This window comes from Apteryx rowi, unplaced genomic scaffold (genome assembly GCF_003343035.1).
Source record: "Apteryx rowi isolate R43461 unplaced genomic scaffold, aptRow1 scaffold_31, whole genome shotgun sequence".
In the NCBI taxonomy this organism is placed as follows: domain Eukaryota; kingdom Metazoa; phylum Chordata; class Aves; order Apterygiformes; family Apterygidae; genus Apteryx; species Apteryx rowi.
In genome coordinates this window covers 292,593-320,109 of record NW_020449530.1, presented here as the reverse complement: position 1 = coordinate 320,109, position 27,517 = coordinate 292,593, and the positions used below count along the sequence as shown (strand labels likewise).

Genomic DNA, 27,517 nt, shown 5'->3' with positions numbered 1-27,517 from the left:
CGTAGGACCAAGCCTAAGTGGAGAGACAGTATTGCAACTTTTTGCCATTTCTGTCAGAAGCTGGGGACCACGGAAAGACAGACAGACCAAGGGATGGTGCTTCCTGGTGTGATGCTGAGATCATCACCGAGATCAGCTGCAGGTTTGCCAAGTGACAGCTCAGTAAAAGCAGCGTAATGTTTTGCTCGGCCACTTCTATTTCTGAACACACAAATGTGGATGAAGGAAGCCGTTGTTATCAAAGTGAGGCTCTTAAATATTTCTATGCAAAGCTACAAACTTTAGATAGATTTTTTTTCTGTAAGAAAGACATTAAATGTACTGTCTCAATGAATAGTGACATTTAATAACTCTCCACTAAATACCTGTGAGGATTTATACACCTAACACAGAGAGTTTGATATTCTAATGCTTTCATTCACAGTATTTCAGTAAAAAGAATGAAATGCCAAAATACAAAATGGTAATATATATTTAGTGTAGGTTTTTAAAATATAAAATCTATATATAAAATGTGGATTTAAAGATTATAAATGTTGTCTTCATTTTACCGGTGGACTAACCAGAAGTGCATTTCTGTATGGGTTTTAATTATTTTTCACCCAGACCCAGGCAGTTGTTTAATCAGATTGTTGGTACATCTGGTTTGAGATGCTCACCATGATTGCAGTCTGTCATCAGATCAGGATGTAGGCTGTTGGCAAATGCAGATGGAGAAACAATGCCCCAGCATATTAAGTACCTTTATATGGGTCGCTCTCGATTTCTGATGGTGCTTAAGGTCCTTTTGATTTTCTTCATTTTTTACAGTAGTTTTCAATAGATTGTTGTGCCACAAAAGTCTGGCTGAATTTATCAGCAACAGGTCTCAATAAAGCATCCCTTTGGAATAAAGTTATTAGTTTTGCCATGTAAGCAACATTAAAAATATAGCTGGGGGGGGAAGGTTTCTTTAAAAAAAAAAAAAAAAGCCTGTCTTTCCCTGACCCCCAGCAGAGACTTGCTTCCTACAGAGTGTGGTTGCAGAGGCAGAGTTTTTGGTTTTGTTTTTTGTTGTTTGCTTTGGGAAGGCGGGGGTAGGTTGGTATTCAGGCCATCCGATGAGCTAGAAACCTCCTAAAACAACCCTACAGGTAGTGGTGGGAGCATCTGTTACCAGCTGAGAGTTCTTGGATCCTCTCCCACACATTGCAGCCCCCACGCGTGGGTTTCGGTTGTTCTGCCAGATGCTGCAGTATCAAGGTAGGGAAGGAGGAAGGAAGTGCTCTGACGGGGGCTCCTGGGAAGGAGAAGCTGCCAGGGAGGAAGGTGCATTTTAAAAATAATCATAACTGGAAAGAAAAGAATAGCTTGTGAAATGCTTGCCATTTTAACAACCCTGCCTCACAATATGCTACTGTATGTGTTACTGAAGCCTTCCAGGGTGTTACCCTTTTGGTAGTTGTAGCACCAGGAGAGTGCACAGCACGTGCATCCAGGTGATCCACAGCAGAATCTCTTTGTTCCAAAGTTGACTGTATTGAAGGCTTTTAAGTATCATAAAAATTAAACTAAATACCTAACATTTTCCTAGTAATCACATGATTGCTAGAACCGGAGTATTCAGCGTTCTGTGCAAGCCCGTAGGGAACCTATTCTACCTCATTTATGAAAGCAAGGAGGCAACAAAGACAATTACAAGCTGCAGTCCGGTGAGATCTGGCACTTCACTGTTTTTCAGGCAAAGCCAAAGGCAAGACGTTGGCCACAGTGTGCTCTTGGGAAACTCCTTTGATATTGGAAATCTCCCCAGCGCTGAAAAACTGTAGAAGCTGCTTCTGTGCCAGCTGCCTTTTTGCATGTAGGGAGCAGCGGGCAAGCGTGGCTGGTGCTGGCTGTTTGTCTTGTGCACAACGAGGAGGCTGGATGCTGGACGGATTCTGGCTGTGGCCTTAAGACATGACTTTTAAATCTCAAAAATCAATCCTGACTTCCTCTGCATTAGAGTCAGAGCAGGATCTTAAACTGCTTTTATCATGAAAGGTTGAAAACCACTCAAAGTGACATTGAAGTGTCATGATTTTGGCTGTATTATGTATCTTTTTAAAAAATGTTTAAAATTCATAGCACCTTCTAATCTTGATAAAGTAGACTAATTTTCTAGTTGCTTTGTTCAGTATGGAGTATCTCCAAGTGCATTTTAAGGAGCTGTTTCTTCAATTTGAATAATTTTGTCACAAGTTAATAGACAATACATAAGCATACCTGAGTTTTAGTGTTAACGTATTAGTTTCAAAGTTGCCATCAACATTAAAAAGGACAAAGCTAAATCTGTTTGCTAAAACACGGTATGCAATATACCATGTGGTGCTGTGATTCTAAGCTAGTTATACATATTTATTATTTTCTTCCAAATCATAGTGCTGTTACTGGTAAATATATCAGGGCTTTAGCCTCAGTTTGTAATATATCATGTACTGGACAAAATTTTGAGAGACTTGAGATGTATTGATCCAAAACCAGGAATGACAAAGGGAGAAGCCTGATGTGGTTCAGAGCTGTTTTAATTGTGTCACAGTTTATGATAGTTGATCATTGTTTAGATTATTTTAAATGTGAGCAAGCAAATGATGCATCGTTTGTAAAAGAAACTTAATAGGTAAGATTTTCAAATCAAATTTATTTTCTCCCACAATATTTTGTTTCTTCACCCAGCCCAGCACCAACATCTGGCTTGGTGCTGAGAACCTGAGTGCCTGCATCTAATCTGGAAGGAGAGGACAACCTTTATGTTGCTCCAAGATCTTTTTGGCAGCAACCTGTGCTGTCACTGGTCGTGTGATGAGAATGAAAGCCATGTTTCCCTTATCTTCACTGGACACAACATGTCCAGCATGAGCTCCGTGCTCAGCCTCCACTGCTCTCCTGCCTGGTGTCTGCTACATACTGCCTGTGCTCAAAAACAGAGGGGAGCCATGCAGAATAGTCTGTAAAGGAAAAAGCATTTTGACTGGATAAGGTGAGGGGAAATGTGTATTTTTTTTCCCAGTGATTGTAGTAAGGTTAGGAGTAGGTGTTGGGATACATGGATTTATTTCTTCCTCTCTCCCTTTGGCTCATTGTGTGTCATTAGGCAAACTGCTTAACCGGTTTACAGTAATACCATCTGCAAAATGAAATAAGGTTAATATAGGTAATGCACTGTAAAGCCCTTGGGTGTAATACATGGTACACAGTTTGAAATAAGAAAAATTAGAATCTCAGTAAAAAAACATGAAATTTAACAAGGGCATAACAATGCAGGAATTCCTTAAGGTTCACTGTGGTCCTGCTGGTAGCTCTTGGGAAGGTATCCTGCTGCTCCTGCTTTGGAGAGGACAAGGCCTGGCTTTTCCAGCATCGCATAACTGTCTAAACCACTCCTGCGCTTGTGCATGTCCCAATGCTGCTTGGGCCTGGGAATTTGAGCGGAGCCTGGAAACATGTTTCCTCCTGGCCTTGAGTCTGGTTTGAAGCCTAAAGCCAAGAGCCACCACTGACTGGGATTCCAGCCTGGGCCTCTGAGACTGGACCACACGTCAATTATTTGCTCATCTCTTTCACCATACACAATATGCATTGGGTTGGAAGAAATGCTCTAAAAATAAAAAGAGCTGATGCTGTATAGCACAGCAACAGAAGGTGGTATAGATCTTTCTTTTGAACCTCTAAAGGAGCCTTTTAAATGAACACCCAAGAAACTACTACTAATTAAGTAATAGTATCCTATGGAGACCTGTGGTAGGCACTATAATAGTGCATTTGCAAGCTATGCATAATTCAGCAATGATGAATTCTTTCAGACATCATCTGCAAGGAATTWTGCATAAGTATGGACTTAATAATTTGTCCCTTCGTGTGTATGCATAAATGCTCCTAAGGGCATCATTTGGCCTGCAGAATGCCTRTTACTGGAGATGGTGTACAAGAAAGGAAGCATCCCTTCTGAGTCCTGAAACCCAGGCGAAGATGATAGGATGGGTCATTAGAAGGGTCTTATTTGTAAGCAGACATTAAACATGGAGCCCCACAATGTGATTTTTTTATTTATTCATGCAGTCACTTTTCAAAAAAAATACAAAGTATCCAGTTCACAAAAGACCAAGTTATAAGCCAGTATTTTCAAGAATGGAAGCTTAGACACGGGCACATGAAAACACGCACAGGCAGCTAAGCAAGTGGTCTGGCAGCGTAGCCATGTGTGATGGAGTTAAAGCTACTTGGTGAGTTACTGCTTAACTGACTCGTCACAGCTGTGTATTCTCTTGTCCTTCTCAATGGCAAAGTTAGGCTAGCAGGAAATATATTTTACCTTGCAACTGGAATAGGATAAGAGTATGTAAGTGGACAATTACGATGACTCAACTGACAGGAATTAGCCTTTTATATGTTTTATGTCTTGCTCTGCCTTTCATTTTTAGAGGGCTGATAACCTAGTAGCTCCTAGTCAGGCTAATTGTGTGTGAATCTTAAGACCCTAATTTTAGGTACTCTTAAAATAAAAAGATGACTTGCTCTTGGAACTGTATATATTTTTTGTCATTGCTGCAATGTCAGCAGAAACAGTAGGGGGTTAGGAAGATCCCTTCAGCAGCATGTCTTTTTCCTACTGGTCCTAGAAGGTCTTTTAAAGGCATATATTCACACTGTATGGCCAAATACTTTTATCTGACTTACAGCAACCAAGATACATCTGTGTTTGTTGCAAGTACTTACAAAGTAGTATGGAATAATTGTCCCTCTGCAAGTGTCTCTCTCTGAACTATTGTTTAAAATTGCTAAATGCATCTTTGTTCTTTATTAAGAGTAAGGCAAAAGCACAGAGTCTGCAGTTATCGGGAGATAATCATTCCCCAAGGGCATCTGAGGCACTTCACAACCAAAAGGTTGTGATTACTTTACAATTGCTGTGCTGCTTATTATTCCTTATTGCGTAATTATGGAACCATAATATGTTTCCTGAATGCTGTCATCTAACTAACGTTCTCCAGTTCTCGTGCTCTGACTGATTCCGTTTTACGTGGACTGGGAACATTGGTGGTGTTTTGAAATGACGTGGGGGATAGCAGTGGGATGGGCCAGTCGCGGCAGCTGCGTTCTGGCCCTCGGGTGACCAGGACATTCATTTTCCTGCTTTGCCAAATGCTTGTGGAGAGGCCTTGGGCAAGTCACTGGCTTCTGTATACCTCACTTCTACACATCTGCTCAGGTGCCATGGTAACTAATGCTGTATAAATACCTAAACCAGACATAATATAGCGGAGTTCATCTTAACCTCTAGGTACTGACTCAGAGAACAAGCTAGGAAGACATTGCTTTCATTTTTAGCATGTGCAAGTTCAGCTGGCTTAGTTTAAACAGCCTTTGCTGGAGTACAGTGGCGTAGGGTGTAGGAAAGCAAGCGAAGAGGGAATTTATGTCTTAAAATATTCTACCTAATTTCACAAGACATGTGACTGCAGCCCAAGTGGCCTGGCTGTCACCAGGGCTGGGAGCTCAGTTGCTTTTGATGGCCTGTGGTGCTGTTCAAATATCTTAAGGCTTATTCAGATTTCCATCTCTGATTAAATCAGGCTGATGCATTTGTGCTTCATGGGCCTCGGTGCTGTAATGTGTCACATGCAGGTGGTTTAGTACATTTGCAAAAAGCCCACTGAAACAGGTGGCTGGTGCTGCTGTGTTTCAGAAAGGCTTTGATGTCTGCATTCGTTACTGATTCAGTGAATCATACTAAATTCACTGGAAAAACAATGGATTATTGTGGTTTCACACTGGGAGAGTCTTGCATTTTTCTTTGGCCTTTTCCAGGCTTACTGGTCCTAGAAATCTACCTTGACAGACTTTTTTAAAAAAAAAAAAAAAAACTCTGTGACTTAATATTTCATTGAATCATGTAACCTATCCTAAGGAAGGAAAAATCCATGCAGGATATATTTCAACATTAGCCTTGTTTTATGTATGTATACATTTATAAGAAGATGATGGGAGGATGGGTGATAAATTTCAGGTTCTAAACGATCACCTAAATTTCCAGATGAAACTCTTGCTGAATTTCTTTCCTTAGGTTTTTGTTTAAATAAACAAGAATAAGAAATAGAATTGATGAAACTCTGTTATTATTATGAGGTTGGCATAAATTCTTCTTAATGATGTACTTTTTAAAGCAGCGGTTGATTTTTTTTAAATCCCTCTTTTCATCAGTGAGGCACAAACGTTTATAATACCTTACATCGTAGTGCTTTCTGCTAGCATACGTCCTCCGTGCTCTGCAAGGCTCTGTATGGATTCCTGCTAGCCGGCTTGTGTATCATAAATAGAGTTTGTTCAGGAAATAAAAATGCATTGTTTCCATTGTTAGAGGATGCTACTAAATTGGCTGTATGTTTGTCTAATAATCACATCTAAAGCTGATTATTCTGGTAATAGCCTTAAGATATTATTTAAAAATAAATATATAAATGCAGTACTTTTCTACTAATACTAGTTTTTAATCTCTTCTTGTTTCTATGAAGTCTGAATGAGATTTTCAAAATTGAATAATAATTTGATCCGTTAATCTTTTGAAGCTAGTAATTTTATTTTCCCCTCTTTGCAGTCTCTGAGGCTCGCAAATGAATAGAGCTTCATTACTGGAGTCTGCATTTAATAACCATTATCCATTATCTTGTAATTAAGACTCCCTGTAACGAATCATGAGGACAATGCAAAAATACATAGTACATTTCTTTAATGAACTGGAAAATGTTCATCTTGTTCTATTTAGTAATGAGTTGCTGAATAGTCGTTAAATCCACTGGAGAATAGAGCTAGATGGATTTTGAAGACTATCTTGAGTTTGTGGCTAATCTATTAGAATTAAAATTTCATCTTCTATTTTTATCAACAGCTGATTAGAAGTCATTCTGTTTGACCAAATTGATTAGAAGACCATATACAAGGGCAGCTGTTGTTTAATGAAAGTTTTTAATGAAACTGTACCATAGAGACTTGTAATTATAAGACTTATAAAAGCTTTGACTTACCTTATACTAGAAAAAAATGAAAAGTATTGCACTGAAGGACTTTAAGCACTACATTTCAAAAGGGAAATTAAAAATACCATTTGGCAATGTTAAAGTTTCACTTCCACTATTATTTGTTTTAGCATGACTATTGGATGTCCATAGTGCATCTCTGACAGGGAGTAGCTCCAAAGTCGTAACTCAGCTGTCTTTCATATGTGCACAGTTCTTTGCAAAGCTCAATAACTATTAATTGCCTCTTTTTCATATTGCACCTTCTCTGGCATTAGATCTTCGTTCCTGAGTAGGCATTTCTATTTAGGAAGGGAATTGTCGTAGGCTGGTGCAATTTAAACATCAATGGGCTGAGTTAGTACCTAGACTGGAAACCTTCAGAGAAAACCTGGGTGTTACAAGGCACAATGCTAGTGATACAGTTGGATTACACATAAATTACAGGACCCGGAAACTTGCCTGGCTTTGTCCCAACTTCCCATCAGGCTGAGACCTAGCTGTGTGCCAGGCTTCATCAGAAAGATGGGGCTCCGGAGTGTGCCGCAGCACATGGTCTAGATGTGGTCAGGCAACTCTTTGCCTTTGAGCCAGGACTGAAACTTCTCTTTCTTACTCTAGAGGATGTTGTAGAGGCATCATCATTCAAAGAAGAGAAAAAACAGACCTTACGCCAGATTTGAAGTGGAAGCAGATGCAGTTCCAATTGACTTAAGTGGATGATGCACTATTGCACTGTGTTTGAATTATCCCTCTTCTCCTCCCGATTAATTTTGATAATTAATGATCCCACAGTACACCTTTTCCAAGAAGTAGGTTCCCAGGGATGAAGGATGCCCTAATGCAATTAAAGAAGTTTTGTGATTGTATTGTGTCAATGCAGGATCAGACACTGCAGACCGTTTTGCAGGGGGAGTTTGTTAGCTTTTTATAAACAGAATATAGTGTTGCAGGATTCATTTTAAGCCAACCCAGAACAGCAAGTGTATATAAAACCACTATACATGAATTCAGGACATACAGTAGGACAGGACAGTAGTGTACACAAATGAGAAAGCAGAAAAAAAAAAAAAAGCCAACACTAACTCTGCTTCTTTAAATAGCACAGATGCTTTTGACCTTGTTTTTGCATTGTATCAGTCCATGGCTTTAAATAGAGTAAACTGCAATATTACAATTGCAAAATACATAAGAAAGGAGTTTTTCTTCTGTTTACAGTATCATACAGCTGATTTCATAAATACACGTGGGATTTCTTTCTTTTCACCTTAAAGAGCTGTGGGAGATAGGTTACCTGACTGTCAAATGTGAGACTAAATGGATGCAAAGTTAAATTAAAAACCTGATGAAAATTTGTTTTTATTCAAAAAGTCCTTGTGGTAATATAAAAATGTTGATTCATATGCAAACATTTTTCAGAGAAAATCATCTGCCTTATTGTGATTAATTCCTATTACATGTGTATGTTTGCATATATATATATACACATATGTATATATAGATATACATATATACACACACACACATATATATGAGTGTCCATACACGAACATACAATATACAGGAATGTCTTGAAGAGATTGTTGGTCTGATAGCTGGAGCAAAGAATTAAGTGCTGAGGTGCTCATTTGGCCCCCAGGACATCTTAATTGCTCTGAAATATAGCGGGTACCTTAGTCTCCTGTTTTAGCCTCAGCCACAGTAGAGTTAATACCAGCACCGCAGGGGCAGGTAAAGGAAAACTTCGGAATTATTGTAAGATGTGAGGACATACTTGGCATGAACTGTATATGCACAGCATTGTTGTTATTCTGAAACTACAGTAAAGCTTTTTACTTCCTTTAAGGTTCTGATTTCATAAAGACGTCTACAGGAAAAGAAGTTGAAAATGCTACCCTTCCAGTCGGAGTAATCATGATGCGAGCCATTAGGGATTTCTACTGGCAAACTGGCAACAAGGTAATTCTTGCTACCTTTCTAAAGATCAACGAAACAGATTTATTCAGAAGGAAACAAGACTAATAGTAGTTTCAAAATACAGAGCATATAAATCCACATGTGTTAGCTTCTGTGATAATATGAGCAATAGGTAGTGGGACTTCTCTCTCACATTCCTCTTTTCACTTGCTAACAATTATATAGTTTTCAAAAAAACCCACCAAGAAACCTTTTTGCCCTCCCTCCTGTGACTAGCTGTGACTTCATTCCCTAAAAGCACATGCAATCTTAATTCATCCCCTGCTGCACTTGTTTTTGAAATTTGTTTCACCATTTAAGGTGTTTAAATGGTCACCTCAATTAATGGTAATTTCCGACCTGAAGTTGACAGTGTTTGGCACAGCTCCATAAACTTCCGTGGAGCTGTACAAATTTACAGCCATTGTCCAGTGTATGTGGCTGTATTTTCTGACTTTACCCCAGGGATAAATTCTGCTTTTTTTTTCTTCCTGACTCCCTGGTCGGGAGTAAAGCAGAACCGGTGGGATTCAGCTGCCTGGGAGCAGGGACAGGGCAGGGGGAGTGTTACATCCTGGGACACCCCATGTGTCCCTCAGGTCACGGTCATGCCATGTCAGTGGAGGTGGGCAGTAGTGAGGAGCTTAGGGCAGACCCTGTGATGGGCTGCCTGTGTGTCCATCTGTGCACCAGAGAAGAAAGAAGTTATCAGAGGAAGCCTTAAGCCCCTTTTGCATCTGCTGTATCCTTGGACAACTGGGAACCTGCCATTTAGACCCAGTGCAGGTGTTTGGCAGTGGTCTCTCTCCGTGCCTATGCCCTGGGGGAAGGACAGCATGTCGATAACTAAGATGCTCTTCCCGTTTCTGGGGACCTCTCCAGCTGGTCCTTCTGCAGGCAGCTGTTGGCGGTGTGATGTTAGGGCATGGTATAAGCAGTGGGATGGAGTCTGAGCTGGCTTTGGTGGGTGCTGAAGCTCATGGAGCATGTGACAGCAGGTGAGATGCGCCTCCATCTGCTTTCCATGGTAGTCTAGACGAGGCCAGTGTGGACCCCTGGGCCATTTCCCACTCCTCCGTTCCCCAGCCTGCATCTGCCTGTAACGCACAGCAGCTCCAGAAGCTCCCATAGACTTGCTTGTGTGGGAACAGCATTGCTGCCAGCCTCAGGAAGGTCCCTCAGACCAGGTGCCTCCCCTCAGCACGTGTGCGGGCTATACAAGCTATGTGCCAAAGGTGAGGCTTTGCTACATTAACACAAGCTTTGTAGATATAATTGGTAATAAATGTTGAATTTACCTTTTGCTTTAAAAGAACGCATTCATGGTATAAATGTATTATTGAGTCCTTATGTCTGTGTGCACACGTGTGAGTGAATTAGATGTAAACTGACTTTATATGCTTTTATTAACTGAAGACAATATTATCAGTGATGAGATTTCTAAACGGTTTCTTTAACAATCTAATTTTGCTGCTGTAGAGATGCTTTCTAGCAAGGCGTTGCCTGGGAAAAACAGGTTAATGCAGAAATTAAACTTCTTCAAGAAAAGGAACAAGTTGCAGAGTAACATTTATTGAATGATAAGCTGTGGTGGTGATATGAAAAGTGTGCAATATAATGGGAAATAATCTTTTCCTGTCATTATTGAAGGGCATACATAAATTGGTTTTTCTGTTGGGAAAACCCCCAATCCAGAAAAACTTATTACTTTTAATAATATAAGGTGAAGAGAAAATTCTTGAGGAAATGAACTTATTAAGCAAAATAATGAAATGCTGTGAAACAGCAGGAAGGTGGTAGCTGGACTTCATACTGCTCTTGAATTAAATGACACCCCCTCCTCGCCTTTTTGCATTTTTATGGTAGTCAGATGTGCCATTTGGAAAGCTGGTAAATCGAAGAGAGGAGAAGCTTGTCTTTGTCAGCTTTTTTGCAAAGAAAAGAGCTTTCAGCATTTGCTTAAAGGGGAAGATGGTGTTTTTTATTATTTTATTAACTGAGTTTTACTTGGTTTTGCTACAAATTATCTGAAAGAGCTGTAATATTTGCAGGAAGAAATATAAATGTGAATTTGATTAGAATTTCTCTTCCTGAGGGAAAACACATTCATACTATTTTCATTTATTGTCTAGAAGATGCTTTTCCAGTTGCTGTGGTTTAAATTCCTTTTGGAAATCTAATGTTAACAGATGCATGCATACACTCACACATCCATCCATCCATCCACATAAACACAGTCTTTGTGTTTTGAATTTATCAAGCTCTTCCTGTTATTATTCTTTATAATTTTATTGGAAATATACTGTTATCAGAATGCTTCAGTGTGAGAGAAGGATTTATTCTATGTTTGTTTTTCCTGAAATCACTATAAAAATTACCAAACATATTTAAATGACAGATGATACTTTTTGATTCTACTAAAATATCTAGAAGATACAAAGAAGTCTTTAAGGCAGTGAGGTTTCAGGAGTGTATGCACAGAAATCAGAATGATAATTCTTGCAGAAGGAGGCTAAAGGGAAAGGACTACCCAAGATAAAGATTTATGGTGGAGGGAAATATAAAAAGAATCATTATGTGCTGCTACACAGATGGTTCAGATTTTCCTGATATATGATGCAGCAACACTTGTTGCCAATTCTCCTTGTTTTCCAAGGATTTATTAAACTGCTGCACGCAATTTTTAAACAGGCATTTGATAGCTTTGTGTCACAAGCTCTGTCTCAGAATGAGATGTGTTTAAATGGCATGTGACCAAAAGACTGGCATTAGGGGGTACCTGTTGAGTCACCTCGTTGCTGGTTCTGCACGGGAGGTTGGATCATAGACTCCAGAATGTGTTTCCCTAAAGACAGGTATTTCCTGGCATGTGTGTCCTGAGGCACACGGCAGTTCATCTGACCAAATATGACACCCATCTCTTATCAAGGGACTGAAAGTATATCCAGCATGTGGTGGGAGAGAAGTTTTACGGTTCCTGGGAAGCACAAAACTTTCCATTTTTGGTGAAGTCAGATCCAATTCAATTCCCACCTGGAAAATAGTTCACAAAGTCAGCAAATGTACCATTTGGGTGTATTAATTTTAGTGAAAAAGCACTAAATAGATTTGCATTTACAGCCCCAATCATGTATAACTATTATGCACAGGCTTTTTATAAAGTACAATCATCTCTCGCTGCTTGCTACACGAGTCCAGTCACATCCCATGTTTTATTTCAGCATCTTTTATGTTATATAATTGCATGCATGTTTGTTGTTGTAAGTTTGGAACTAGATTGCAACACAAGCAGTAGGTTATACTCAGATATCCCAGGTTCTGCCTAAATCCCTTGGCCTAATATTTGCTATTGGCAAAGTCTTCTCTTGGACCTTGAAACCAGCTCCCAACGTTTAGTGAAGTGGGGTCTAAAGTGTTACTTCCCCACTTGCTGTTGCTCACGACAGCAAGGAGCTGGGGATTGGAGAGAGAATGGGTAATTCAGAACAGCGCAGGATGAAAATTTTATCTTTCGCAGCGCTGACTGAGGCTTGATGGCTCTTAGTGCTAGTCCAGACTTTATAGTGTTTACAGTCAGATACTCACTCAGAATAGAGTTTGTTATATACATCTCAGAGATTTTTAGGCTGCAGGTGCACAAATGTTAGTTGCTCTTCTAGGGACAATAATCACTGAAAATAAATGTATTCCACTTTTTTCTTTATAAAGGTTGGATTTAAACCAGCTGGGGGCATTCGGACAGCAAAAGAAGCTATTACTTGGCTTATGCTAGTAAAGGAGGAGCTAGGAGTGGAGTGGCTAAAACCAGAGCTCTTTCGCCTGGGTGCCAGTAGTTTGTTGGAAGATATTGAGAAACAGGTCAGTTATTAACAGTTTTCATCTTGGTGGAGAGAAAAAGTTATCTTTCTGCATGTGCTGACTTACTGTTTTTGCAGAATATATTTTTTGTCCTGTTTGAAAGATAATGAAACATACATCTAATTTGTTATTTATGACAAGTTCACTTCCAGCCCAGTGTTTCTTTAAATTTGGCCTGTCGTTACGGGGAGGCATCCAGGACTCCGGTGTTGCAGACAGCTTGCAATTGCCTGGGCCAGGCTCACAAATGCAGTGAGCAAAGAGGCTCGACTGGTACATATACAGGGTCTTTTGCAAAGGGATGGTAGTGTGCTCACCTGCACTCCTAGCTGTTGGCACTTCAGCTGATCCTCAGAGTACCTTGCAGACCCTCCACATCACTGTGCTGCAACTGTTCCCCTTGTATGTCCATGCTATGGAGAAAATCATGTCTCACTCTACATATAATACTGCTGATTGATAGAAAAGTTTCACATACTGACTGTTTCCTGGGGAAAGAAAAGCAATTGCATCCCTCAAAGCCTCATTTTTCTAATTGCTTTTGTTTTTGTGCAGTCTCGTCACAGTGTTACCTGGCAGACAAACAGTGTATGAGTTGCAATTGCAGTGGCAACATGTAGTTCCCAATAGGAAGAATGGTTCTGACCTGTCTACCTGTGACCTACCTCACCAGAATCTATCCCTGAAGGATACAGCAGAGATGAACAAATTGTAGTGTCCTAAGAAGTACTAAACCATTAGGGCTGCTGAACTTCACTTCAATGTTCATTAAGCCCAGGAGATTAGATGGTATTAGCTCCAAGCAAGAAAAAAGTATGCGAGTCCTTGTACTGTTGCTGCTGGTGGGAGGACACAAGATGTAAAGGGTTTGGGTGGAAAGAAAGCATCAGTCTGTTCCCTTTCCCCACCTTCCCTAGCATCTGAAAGACTGACACATCTTAAGAAATACAGAACAGCTGAAAGATGTCAGGTGAATATTCATGACTGTTGAAAACGCGGGTTTCCCTCTTGCAACGAGAATAATAACTGGCTTGGTTCACTACTGGACTGTCTCTGCCTCGCTCTTGACCTAAAATCATGTCCCTGGTCTTGACAAGGCAGCTTGAGATTTCCTGTCGCCACTGCCATCGCTGCTGAGTCTCACAAGACAGCCAGTGAGTGTGGCACTACTTGTTCTGGTTTCTGAGGGGTGTGATGCTTTCACCTCCTGAGGATTGCACCAAACTCCCAGTCATGATCAAAACTCTGCTGTAATGGGGCATCTGAAAACATAGAAGATAAAATGCCCCAGTCAAGCAGGTTTATACCAAAACAGAGAAAATGGGGAGATCCCCCAAGTCAGTAGAGTTAAAAGAAATGTTTTGAAAGGAACCATATAAAAGCATAAACCGTATTGGATACTTTGAATATTAGAAGTAAGACTGAAATCATCAAAATCAAATTACAATGAGAGTACAGCGCTGTCTTCTACCTGGCTCTTTTTGAAAGCTTAGTTAAAAGCAACAAGAATCTTGTTGCTTCAAGCAAACCAACAAGACCCCTCAGTTCAGATCCTATGAACAAGAATAAAAAGGTAATATTGCATTATTTTTATATGTACACATACACAAACAGATATCCATCATCTTCATCTGATGCACCTTTAAGTTGTTACTTTCTTAACACTTCTAAATTTATAGTCATATATAAGTCCATCATAATTTTTCTTTTTTCTTGCAGATTTTCCACCATGTGACTGGCAATTACCCAGTGTACCATGACCTACCAATGGCTTAAGCACAAAATCAACTCAAGATTACTTTTTATAAAAGAGATCTTTAAGAAAATAACACTCACATCTTCTGACAAGCAAGTGCATATGATAGAATTAAAGGGCTAATTCTCCCTTCTTCATATTTTATAGTATTTAAAAATATGCTCAAGTCTGCCAGTTGTGCTTGATCCAAAAGTAGAAAAAATGATAATTCTGAAATAGTTAAATAGTTAATACATACAGATTTGCAAAGTTAATCTTGCAAAGTCTTTCTCAGACCAGCATGAAAAGCTTATTAATGGCAACACTGAAATACTATGAAAAATATTTAAGTGGCCTGGTAACACTTTGCAGTTGCAGAATATGAAATATCTCTGCAATGTTTCAGATGGCTAATTAAGAGCTACAGCTCTTGGAACAGCTTTCCGTTCACCTCAGACTAAATCTTCTGCCACAGATATGTTGCACTATTAATTGTTATGTTGATTCAGTTTCAAGCATTGTAACCTGAAAAAATGAAACTTGGCTCTTACTTTCTTTTATAAAATGCCTTTGTAGCAAAACCCTTTTTTTTGTATTTCTTTTTCCCAAACTTGGGCACAGACATCCATATTTAGACCCTTGAATAAAGGTGGCTTGATTTCTAGAACAGCTGAGTACCCACAGTTGCTCCTGAAGTTAATGGGAGCTCTGGGTGATCAGAACAACTGAAAATCAAGCAACCTCTATATAGGTGCTTAACTATGCATTCAGGGCCCTATTTTTAAGCATTTCACTCTTAAAATTTTAGTCTAACTTGCTTGGAAGCTCCCATTCCTGTCTCCACTCATTTTTAAACACATTCATGTAAATCTTTCCATTTTAATATAGGGGTTTTTGACTGTCAGTTTGCAGGTGTCACTGCTATACTGGCTGAACTTCAACTTTGCCATCTAAAAACAACTCTAATTTAAAAGGTGATCTGAATTGTGTCCTACACAGAGTTCTCCCTGTTCTTTTACATCCTTAATGTAAGAAGTACTTTCTTCAGAGCACATTAATAATACCTAAATCATCAACACCTTTTGATTATCAGACTGCAGCTAGTAGATTCGTTATTTCAGAACTGCATTCTACTCACTAATCAGAGTTGTACTAAAAACTTAATTATCTTATCATCATGACTAGTCTCACTGACTTAAGTAGGTCTCATTAGGGAAGTAAGAGAAGGAGGATTTTGCTGTAAATCAAGCTACAAGGTACATTTATTACAAAGTGATCCTTGCTTCATAAAGATAATAATTCAGTTAGTTATTTATCTGGTTAAACCATCTGAATTGCTAGTGCTCTGCAAAACATATTGGAAAGATAGGAAAGCTGAAATGGGAAAAGAAATTAGAGAATACAGCATATACAGAAAACATAATCCTATATGCAATGCTTGGTACTAAAAATGTGCTTTAATTTCCTGGGAAGTAGTTCATACAAGGCTTTCTGGCTTTTTCTGGTTTAGGTCTCAATATACAAAATTAGGGCTCAGTAGACAAAGCTGTGACAATATTTTCACACATTTGTTTTTATGGAAAGTGGCCCTTTTTGCCACAGATTTTCTTTCTGATCTCACTGCAAGTTTCTTGAAGGAAAAATCCAGTGCGTGCTTGCCTATTTAGGCTAAAATTCTACTTCTGAAATTTCAGAAATAGAGAACCTATTATATGAAGTCATCTCACATTTTGCCTGTCAAGTTGACCCTCTGCCATACCATCTCAGCAAGTTCCCACTGGATTTTGCTCCTGTTTAGTTCTAGCCACATAAATGTTTAGAGTGCCTTTAATACTTTGCTGTAAGAGATTCACCTCACTTGCAAAGTTTTTTTTTTTTTTTTTTTTTTTCCAGTTTCCAGGCTATCTAGGCAATGTGTCTGGGAGAGATTTTTCTTTCGTTGGTTCTCTTTTGGACATTTTGTGAGAATCTAGAAGCTATTTTAGAGATGCTTCAGTCTCTTGATGAAAGGTTATATTTAGGTTCTTAAAATTAACGAAGGTCCAGCTTTGCCACCTTAACTATTTAACATGAATACCTTTACTTGAGAACCAGCTTCACCGACTTCCTGGGAGCTATGTGTGGATTGATGAATTGTGTACATTTCTGGTGATGCCCCCTCATCTTGATGGGCACCTGTGCTGTTGCTGGTTGGTTTGCTTCAGTAGGAAGCAGAGTGAGAGATTAAGCTAGGTTTAAAAGATGCGCAGCCCTTCCAAAAAGTCTAAGATATCCACTTCCCTTTTTAGTGAACGGTACAAACATACCAATTTTAAATACTGTGCAACTCCAAGACAACCAGTGCATTGGAAGAAGCTGGACTCCTAGGAAAGCAGTCTCCCCACATTTTAAGCACTGATGTGTTGAAACCTGTGATTTTTTTGAAAAAAGTGTCAAAGTAAAGCTGATTCAAAAGATGACTCTGAGGGGTTTTTTTGGTTTGGTTTGGTTTTGGGTCTTTTTTTTTTTTTTTTTTGAGGAATAAGCAGACTGCTCAGTGTTATGTTGTGACCAGTTTTCCTTGGCTGTTGACTCCTCTGTGGCTCAGGTAGGTTGTATCCATACAGTCTGTGGACGTGAACCCCGAATTTGATCCAGCTGCTCATTCCTCACTTCTCCTACGGAAGATAACATGGGGGAGCAGCAAGGGCGGGCACCAGCAGCGGGGTCCAGCGGTCATCCCAGGAACAGCCAGGGAATGAACCAGGGGTTGTCCAGGGAGCCCAGTCAGGGCAGTGGGAGATGGAGCCAGACGTGGGGCTAGGGACAAGTTCCAGCACACCTCCCAGGGGTCCATCCAGGGGATGAGGTGCCCCAGCAGAAGTCCAGCGTCCATCTGGGAAGTAGAGCCAGACACGGGCTGGAGCCCAGCACCGCTGGGGCATTGTGGGGCCAGGACTGATGACCCCGTGCTGGGCTGAAATGGGGAAGAGAATCAAGTAAGAAACTGCAAATCTAGAAGATTCTGTATCAACATATTTAGAAGAGGAGGGAATTGTGAAAAAGAGGTTCAGCTTCTATTTTCATGGCTTGTAGGAAACAAAAAGATAAATAGTAATTATATGTGAAGTGTACATATGAGCTGGAGCAAGTAATACTTTGATATCTTTATTTCATCAGTATTACAAGTTTGTTCATTCATTCCCTTTCTGAATCAGAGAACACACATTATATACCATAGCACATGCTACTGAGACAGAAGAAATGATCTTTTAATTTTATTTTGCTCAGTTAGAACTTTGGCTCTTTGCCTCCCCTGGGAAAAATGCAGCAAGTTGTATCCAAATCTTGGTGAGCTTTTGCTGAAATTACCAGTGCTGACATCTGGATGATATATAGAGTGTGTAGTAGGAGTAGAAGGAGGGAATTACTTTTAATTAGATTCAACCTGCCCAGGAGAGAAAGACAGAGAAATGTCCATCTGGTCAGTTCTTATTTACTAGGGCAGCCAAGGATAAGAATATTCTTACTATGCAAAGACACAGTAGGTAAAATTACCAATTGGACATTTTTATTAAACTCCTTGAGAGTCTGAACTATGCTAATTTAAACAGTGGTGAGACTTAGAAAAAAGTTTCAAAAAAGTTGCAGACTGCACTCCCTAAAGGCAAGTGTAAGGAAGCAAGTGATGGGTGACCATCAAATCCAAACCAGTTGTGTTGCGGAGACCCTATCTCTGTTCTAGACAATTTACAGATCCTTCCCTTTCTGGGAAGACCTACAGTAACTGCTTACTGAGGAAAAAGTGTGACAAAGTTGTTTTAATATCCTTTAATGAAGTTTAACACTGATGCAAGAAGGAGTGCCAACAAGATGCTCCAACCATTCCTAATGAGTCTAGTGATTTTAAGGGGCTCTGTTTTGAGCACTGGGGACATCTTGTGGATTTTTAATTCTCAGAAATTGCAGAAAAAGCTCATATTCTGGAAGCAAAGCTTTCCTGAGGCATAACAGTTTCAGATCTCCAAGATTACAAGGGGCATTTGAAAACACTGAATTGTAAGAGCATCAATTTAAAGTTGCTTCCTTAGTTGAGATGAAAACAAAGGATTTTCTAAAAAAGAGAAGGGAGCTTTGTAGGCCCAGCTGGAGAGATTAATGTAGTTTTCATATGGTACAATGTTGTATAAAATGAAAACCAAAATGCATGATGGCTTCCCTAAGAAAAAAAAAGTGAAACCTCTATAAACTCTTTTTTTCCACTTCATTAATGGCATGAGATCTGTTTTTATTCAAAGACTTAAAAAATTATCACCTGCTTACTATTTGTATCCAACAAACAAGCAAAGCAACCAACCAGTTTAYTCTCCATGGCTCAGCCAAGGTCAGTTCCCATGCAGTGACAAAGATGGTTTGGTTAAGGGTTCCCATCACTGCCACAGCTGGAGATCCAGTGCCCTAGAGGGGGTGCCAGCAAGGCACCATGCCTGCTCATGCCTACAGGCACTGAGCTAGCTGGTTCAGTAGGGAAGGCGTCACTCCAGTAAGGGTGTAAACCTGCATTGCTGGCAAAATACAGAGTTGTCCCCCAAAGAGTAGCACTGCTCTAGTAGGAGCCACACCAGATGTAGTTTTTCTGCTCAGAAGCAGCAGGAAAGCGAGTGGGGAGGTACGGCACAGGGCCTGCAGCCCTGCGGGGGGGGGGGATGTACAGAGGGGCTGTGGTTGCATCCGAATCCCAGCATTCCTCAAGGGCCGCTGCGTTGTCTGTTCCCAGTGCAATAAAACAGGTGTGACGTCGGGACTTTAGTTATGACTAGTGTGCAGATCAGGCCTGCAGTCTTATGGATTGATAAGTTGCCCCATGGTTGTCAGGGCAGCTGCATAAGTGGAAGGTGCAAAAACTGTCTTTAGCAATTACTGGTCCATCGAGAATAATTTTTTTTCTCTAACACTCAGAATTTAGCAACCAGCTTCCGAGGAGAAGCTGGAGAATGTATGTTCTCCATGATTTAATTTAATTACGTATAAGTTGATTAAGGATGTTATCTTCATTTCCAGAGGAGCAGAAACCTTCAGTCGGCATCATGTCAGGGCCCTGACTGAAGGCTGGCATGTCTCACCATTGGCTGGTTTCTGCAGTGTTCGACAGAGTCTTGGGCTTTCATCAAAGCACAGGCACCATCTGACCAGGATATGATTTCTTGTTCTGACTTATTTAAGGGCCTGAACTGAACTAGAACAAAGAATGAATATTCAGGCTCGGAGCAATAAATGCTTTGTATTTGGGCTGGCACAAATCTGTCCAGCTCCAAACATGTAAATGCGATCATCCCATCTGATAGYGGTTGTAACAAGGCATCTGGAAGGTTAGTGACAGGGCGACATAGGTAAAACCAGAGGGGTAAAAAGAGAAGTTGCGAGGCATGAGAAAGATGATTGCCGCCACTGTTATTGCTTCACAGAAATATAATCTTTTGTGATCTCTTTGGAACAGGAGGTAAATAATAAAACACAAGGGAGGGAAAAAATTAAAATAAATGTAGTGTATGAGTGCATGTTAAAACAGATGTCAGATTAAAAATGACTGAAAAGGAAATTCTACTGTAGGGGAAAACTGCTTTTTCCTTCAACATTTTATATTCCACCTTCATTAGGCAGAAAGTAAAAGAGCTGCAAAGGAAAAGGGGAACTTTTGTTGTTTCCCTCTGAACGTTAAGAGAAGCCTAATGTGAGTGCAGGGGGGATGTGCTGCGGAGCACGGTGCTGGAGCAAGTCTCAGGGTGAATCCCAGAAGTGGCAGGGATGTTAAACAGATGCACTGTGTGTGCCGAGCTCTGGGACCTGGAGCTTTAAACCTGCAGCACAGCGTATCCAGGTAGTTTCATCTTCTCCATCCTCCCTTCAGTCCCTTCAGGGTTGATCGGTCTTCTAATGTTTTAAAAAAATAAACCCTGCAATCTGGTAGGATCACATTATCCTGTAATTCCCCTCTAACTACAGATCTAAGCACCAGGGACTTCATTCTAGTTTCTTCAATACTTTTAAATGGACTATTTCAGCGTTTGATGACAGCAGAAGCAGGGAACATCTACACAAACAGGTATTTTTTCCTCCTCATGGCAGTCAGGCCACACTGATCTTTGGAGATGACAAGTATCCACAAAAATACTGCTTCTAGTCTGTAAAACAGTGTCACCTGGGGCTCTTCTGCTAATTGTGGCTCATAATGATTGTTCGAAAATCATAGTCTGAAAAATAACCAGGCCGGCACCTGCTTAAAAGTCAAGAAGCTTTAGATAAATGCCCTGAAGACGTGCCGAAGCTGGACYGTGAACTACTACGTTTTTTGGAGTGCTAGCATGGGTATAGCGTGGCTTGTTCAGATTAGTTGATGAAATAAAGGTAATCTTTATATGGTTTCCTCCTTTAATCCTGAGTGTGGGATGGAGGTTTTTTTTTTTTTTTAAAAAAAGCACATTTCTTTATGACTAATGCCTCAGCTTACAGGACGAGTCTCCTGACTACTTAAAAATGAGAGACATCTTTGGCTAATGTTACAATGTGAATGTCCAATGGGATCTAGAGAGGACATATTCCTACAGTGTTTGAGAAATACCATTACTTTTCCCTACTGTTATCTTGAATGCATTCCCACAATTCCTACTTCTTTCAGGCACTTAAGCTAACTAGGAGACAGTGGAGACAAAAGTAAAAGGCATCCTAAAGAGGTATCTCCAGCAGCTTGAAGGCCAAGTTGTTTCACAGTCCCCTAAACTTTTCTTGGACTTGTCCTGAAAATGCCAAACCCAAAACAGAGTGCCTCTAATGAGAAACTGATGAGCCGRAGCAGCTTGACATTAATGCTGTTTTAGGCTTTGCCAGAGAGAAAGGAGCAGAAGTAACCTGAAGTAGATCCACCTAGCCAGGCAGGGTTTAATAAATGTTTGCGATGTATGAGACTACTGTATTTGTTATGGGTATTGTATTAGAATATAATCGAATAAGACTGTATAAGTGAAGTGATGTTTTCAGAGAAGAGCGCTAAGTATCAAGGGCCATTAACTGGCCCCATACCACCTCTGCCCACAGCCATAATGAGCCTGGCTCTCAGTGACCCCAGGAAAAAAGCACTGAAGGCCACAGTAGCGGTCGCTGCCCTGAGCATGCAGGGATTGGAGGTGCTGAGCCCAAAGCCTCCAGGAGGTTTCACCTGCATTCGTTCTCCTAATCTGATTCACATAATCCCCCACCCCACCCCCTGATTCTCACTGAAAAGAAAACTCATGACCTTCTGCTCAAAATAAATAAATGAATAAATCAAAGTCTCTTCACCTACAGGAAAATATCTGTCTGCTCTTAATTAAATATATGCTTTCAGAACTGCCTCCTCCAGGGCAAATTTCTTTGTTAAGTGTTAATTCCATTTCATTTTCTTGATCATTTCTGACATTTTCTCCATTAGAGGGCTGTAGAGCAGTATGTTACAGTATTTTTGAACACAACAGGATTTAAACTTGTATATGTACTTTGGGCCTAATTTCCTGCCATATAGCTCTCCTGAACTCAATGGGGTGTAAAACTGGCGCAACACACTGAGAAAAAAAATGTACAGCACCTTAGAATATATCAGTGCTTAGGGTTTTGCTGACAACATTAAGAAACTGAGAGATCCTAAGACAGAATTTTAAATACACGTGTGACAGGTAAGGCAGATGAGTAAGTTATTGCTACTTGTATGTTTGAACACACTGTAATTGGTCAGTAGGGTATGTTTTCAGGAAAGAGTAGTGAAGTGCATGAGCAAAGCACAAGTAAAGCTTTAAATCCTTCCTTAGAAACCGCATTTATTATAGGCAGAGGCTAGGCTCTCTAACACTTACAAGAATCGTAACTGTTATATTCTTCATTATGCCCCATTTTCATTAATTTGTGGCTTTGGCAAGCTAATTGCTTGGGCTGAAATTGTTTAGGTGTATGTCTTCTTAGCTGAACTTTTTTYCTAACTGAAAAAAAAATCAGAAAATAAAGCTGAACAAAAATATGGAGTGGGTTGGGGTTTTTCAGCCAACAGTGGAAAATATTGGTGATTGCACTCCATTAAATTCCTGCACTGCAGAGCGTGGACCTGAAACATGGCAAGGGGGAGAATGGCCCCTATGCTCGACACCTGCCTTCAGGTGTGTCCAGATAATGTGACCCTGAGGGTGGAGAGAAAAAAAGATCAGTTTATAGGTGCTCACCAGACTTTAGCTTAGCACTAAACAAGACTTTAGCAACTCTGCAGAGACTCTTTAGAGTGTGCTCAACCTTTCAAGATGCCACAGAAAACCAGAAACTGGACCTGGCGGCCCAACAAGAAGTAGGTGAGCTGGACAAGGAGAGGAGAGTGTGATCCCATGAGAGAAATGGTGCCTGGTCAGGAAGACGGGATACTGAGACCAAAAGAAAATGGTTCACAGACCTGATCTCCCGTCTAAGAATTTCATCTCGGGAAGGGCCAGAAGGGAGACAGACAGTCCAGAGGACAACATTAGCACTGAAAAAACTGCATTTACGGACTTTGAGCTATGGTGGCATGGGCAAACCTCAGTGTTTCCTCCTTGTTGTGCGTTATGTGAATTAAATTCACCTGAGTAATTAACCTACTGAGGAAGGGATTGGGTTTTGTTCTGCTTTGGCACAGCACTTGCCGCAATCATGTAATGGTTCATGAGTAGCGCTCTTACCTGTCACAGTAATGCAAACATGAACTAGTACATGCAAGGGAGTCTATAACAGAACAGAAGTGGGAATTCTAACAACAGAGGAGAACTGTTTAACACAAAAATGCTAGGATACTATCGGGTGCACCAGCAAAAATAAAAAAGGCAATATTTAGGATGAGTGCTAACAAGTCTTCCCATAAGCAGTTACGCTAGGCTGTTTGGCAGCCTGCTGGGGCAGCAACAGAAGCCCCTCAGCTGGGACCCGACTGAACACTAGGCAGATTTGCTGTGTGGTCTGATGGGTCTGCTCTGGCCCTAGCTTCTGTGATTCTTCACAGCCTTCCCCAAAAGCCAGCACAAAGGAGTTTCTCAAAAGGYGCCATACATATTCATGCACATTTCTTGAGCCGAGAACTATGAAAAGAAATCAAGTAGTTCTCATCCATGAACTAAAATTGAGAGTACGCTCTAATCCAAAAGGATACCAGCTTGCAGAGTGGTGTATGAAAATCTTATAAAGCTCTGCAACACTCCATAAATAATTTTCAAACAAGAAGCTTTTTGTTTCAGTGATGGCAATACTAGAAAGGAAAAATGGCAAATACGAGTCAAAAAAAGTCTGAAACAGTCTTTGCTCTATACTGATGGTAACTTTAATCAGTGTAAGCATTACACATACAGTTATCAGTCATTTATTAGAAAATGCAAATGATCATTGCAGAGGTTTAGATTAATGCATACTAAAATCTGGTATCTTGCCAACGGTACACCATGTGATGGGCAAACCATGGAATAAACACTCTAGCATGTCAGTGTGTTATAAATCCTACAAATGAAAGAAATTAAAAAGCCAGGAAAAAATTTGAAAATGATTTATGATTGGGGATGCACTTAGGTTTTATTGTCATAAGAATGTCTCCTTTCACATCCTTACAGTGAGAGAACCACTCAACTTTGTGCTGAATTCCTCAGGATACCCCTGACTACATGAGGTGTGGAGGTGAGAGCAACAGAAAGATGCTGACTGCTTTTTGGGGTATGTGCATCTTAGCAGGACTCGGCTGGCTCTGAGGGTTAGCTTTGCAYAGCCCGAGGGTGAGAGAACTGCAAATCGATTCTGACATTTTAAGTATGTGAAAAGACACTATTTTTTTTTCTTTTACAGCTATACCATAACCAGCTCCTAAGTGCACATATAAACATTTTATAACATGGATTTGGAATAACACTTGAAAAATAACTGTATGAATAGTTCTTAAGCAGAAGGTATTCTTATCAAAATAGCAGTCTGTTGCAAGTCAGCCCTTTGCTCTGTATGTAAAAGATAAAACAGTATCTGTCAGTGCACTTCTAGTGCAAATTTTGCTAAGCATTTTACTAAAATACAATCTTAGTACTAATATAAATATTTTCCTTAAACAAAAAGTGAATTCACTAGAATTGAAAGGCAAAARATTTTGGATTCCAGGCACAACAGTCTGCTGTCTATCTAAAAAACAGCAGCGACAACGTGAGTGAAGGCTTGGATAGCTTGGATATGGGCAAGACACTTTATTCTGCTCCAAGCCAGTGATACCACAGGCTGTGGATACAGACCTAGCTGCAGCGCTGCTGCCTTCCTAGTTCCTCCTTGGCTATGCTGTCAGGTGCTTGGCCTTGTGCCTCTCCTTCTGGGATGGCATTGCCATTCCCACCCCAGTGTCCCGCAAAGCATTGCGTGTGTCATGTGCAGGTACCCAGCAGGTCTAGCTGGTTTCAACATCTGCAGATCTTCACACTAGCAGTGGATACCACTCAGATTAGTAAAGGCTCGCTGATCGTTACTGTTTATGGCCACAGCTGGAACAAAACTTTAAAAACGTAGTGTACATGGGTGATTACTTTACTAAAAGGCTTACACATCTCCCACTGTTGCCTGTCTTCTTTAGCTGATTGTGGATACCTGTATCGATCTAAAATAGTGCCTCTACAGCAAATGTTTCCACAGCTGATGCTTTCTTAGGAAGGGTTAATTTTGAATCTAGCTATTGATCCTTCTGCAGTTCCCAGTCCTGGGGCAGCATAGCAGAACAACTTTAATAACTTGGTTGGAGGCAGGCTCTTCAAAGCCAGCAATTCAGGAGCTGGCTTATAATATCCTGCAAGTGTTTGCTGAAAGTGACTTTTCTTTTGCTGTCCTTTAAACTCCTGCAAGCTTCTTTCACCCTTTTTGAGGGATCCACACAGCCCCACCTGGGCAAAATGGCCAGGAGAGCAACAACTGATAAGATAAAAGTGTGAGTGTAGTGCATGTGAACAGGGCAACCCAAAACATTTGTTTGCCTAAAATCCAATAACGCTAAAGAGAAAGTTGCCCATCATCAGCTGGATTCACTAGTAACTAGGGAATTACCAAGGGACGTGTGAAGAAAAGAAGGTGTCAGCTTGAAAGGATGCATAAATGATGCWTGAAAATTTGTAACAGCAGGAGAGAGAGGAGGTTAACAAAGCGGCCATCAAAACCTGGGCTGACACTGCCAGCCGTTGCCTTCGTGGTGCACCACAACTCGGCCTGGGGCCGACTGAGGGTCCCCCCTGAGGTCGCCCCCATAGCTGGCACTCTGGCTAGTGGCCCCGCAGCCCAGGGTGCTGCACRGGGGGGACCCACACCTTGGAGTGCTTTTCGACCGTGTGTGGRGTGTCCTCACCCTCCTGGGGGGGCAGGTAAGTCTGTGAATATGTGTGYGGGGAAGGCATGGGATTAAAACTCTGGGGAATTAGTTATAGAAGCCATTTCTTAAATTTATATGTGTTTATTGGCATTTTGTAAGTGTCCAGTATTGTGGTTTATCTGGTGTATTGCTGATATTGACCCTGAATGTATTGTTCACTGATTGGCAGTTAATTACATGTCGTTAATAAATCAATAAGCTGCTTTAATCCTGATTTGCTTTAAACCATGGGACCTGAGCAGTTTTTCCCTGCAACAGCACCAATTTTTTCAGTCAAGTTCTTAGAAACAAACCAACAAAGCTGTAAAGTAGATATACCCAACGTTAGTACAAATCCTGCCCRTTCCAACACATGCAATAAAAGGCGTTAAGGGAGTGGTTTCCCATGGCCCCAGAAATGAGGCACACGGCTCAGTGTCCTCCAGGATAGGAACGACTCCGGATGGGAGAGGAGACCGCTGAGCTCCTCGCAGCACAGGGCGAGCGCTGTGGTTTGCCCAAGTTGTGCTGAAGGAAACYGTGGGGACTGGTGCTGGCTGGACTCAAGTGAGCACAAAGAGGGCTGAACCGCTGCAGGACTGTAGCTCAGTAACATCCACACCTCTGTACAGCTCAGGTTTTAGTTTGTTCTGTGCATTCAGTCTGTTCTCGGTAGCTCTCCCAGTTTCTCTGACAAGGCTGCCAGGCACTGGCTGTTATGACAGTGATGGGCACCTGTGGATCCCTGTTTAATAAGAACAAACCTGAGGGAGATTCTCCACCTGCAAAACAGGGCTATTCTTCATCTTTTATCATTTGGGTTGATTTAGAAATGCTAGATCACAATTTAAGCAAGGCAGATGCTGCTAGAAAGCCAAGAGGCAACAAAAAGCAATTTGATCATTAAGTTCTATTTCAGACAAGTAAAACCACTGAAGAACATTTTGGGATGGATCAGCTTCATCACAAGTTCTTTATCCTAAGGGTAGAGGAAATATTTGAAATGGTGGCCTGTGAGCCAGTTGTATGTACCACAGCAAATTGGACTGTAATCCATTAGTTCCCCCTGCTACAAGCCTAAGCGCCCCTTTTTTGACACTAGAATTTTAACTGTTAGTGTACAGAGTATCTGCGTGTGATCTCCCCACCTGAAGTCAGTATCAAAACTCCCAGGGGACCAATCTCCATTCTCCGAGAGAGATCGCACTTTCTCAGGCTGAAGGGATATACGCTTCATCTCATGGGGCCTTTTCCCCCTCTCTCTCTATTACCCACCCATCAACACTCCCACATGAAAAAGGGATGCCATCAGGCACAGTTATTAATACATAATAGACGTGCCATGTGTGATCGGCTGTGAATGTTCCAGTGTTTTATGTAATGCAGATTTAGAGATTTCATTGTAAAGCCATTTTAAACTCTGAACTAATGGGTAGTTTGGCAACAGCTTCTAAGTATGAAATCATTATTAATTCCTTTAGTACYATAATAACATTGATTTAGATGAACTCTTATAACATAGAAATTGTATAGTATTTAGCTGTAATTAACGTCCCCTAA

At 40.7% G+C, this 27,517-nt stretch overlaps 1 protein-coding gene across 4 annotated transcripts in view; it reads left to right on the top strand.

Moving 5' to 3' along the window:
* DERA (deoxyribose-phosphate aldolase) overlaps nucleotides 1–15,155 on the top strand; it is a 53,755-nt gene extending 38,600 nt beyond the window's left edge. For 2 of the 4 annotated variants that reach the window (XM_026070413.1, XM_026070410.1), the window contains 3 exons: nucleotides 8,878–8,990; nucleotides 12,696–12,845; nucleotides 14,565–15,155. In XM_026070413.1, the coding sequence (XP_025926198.1) occupies nucleotides 8,878–8,990; nucleotides 12,696–12,845; nucleotides 14,565–14,621 (320 nt within the window). In that variant the 3' untranslated portion in view covers nucleotides 14,622–15,155. Of the gene's footprint in view, nucleotides 1–8,877; nucleotides 8,991–12,695; nucleotides 12,846–13,400; nucleotides 14,529–14,564 lie in introns of those variants that run through there. The other 2 variants (XM_026070411.1, XM_026070414.1) reach the window with 2 other exon arrangements.
* Nucleotides 15,156–27,517: the final 12,362 nt, after the last annotated feature.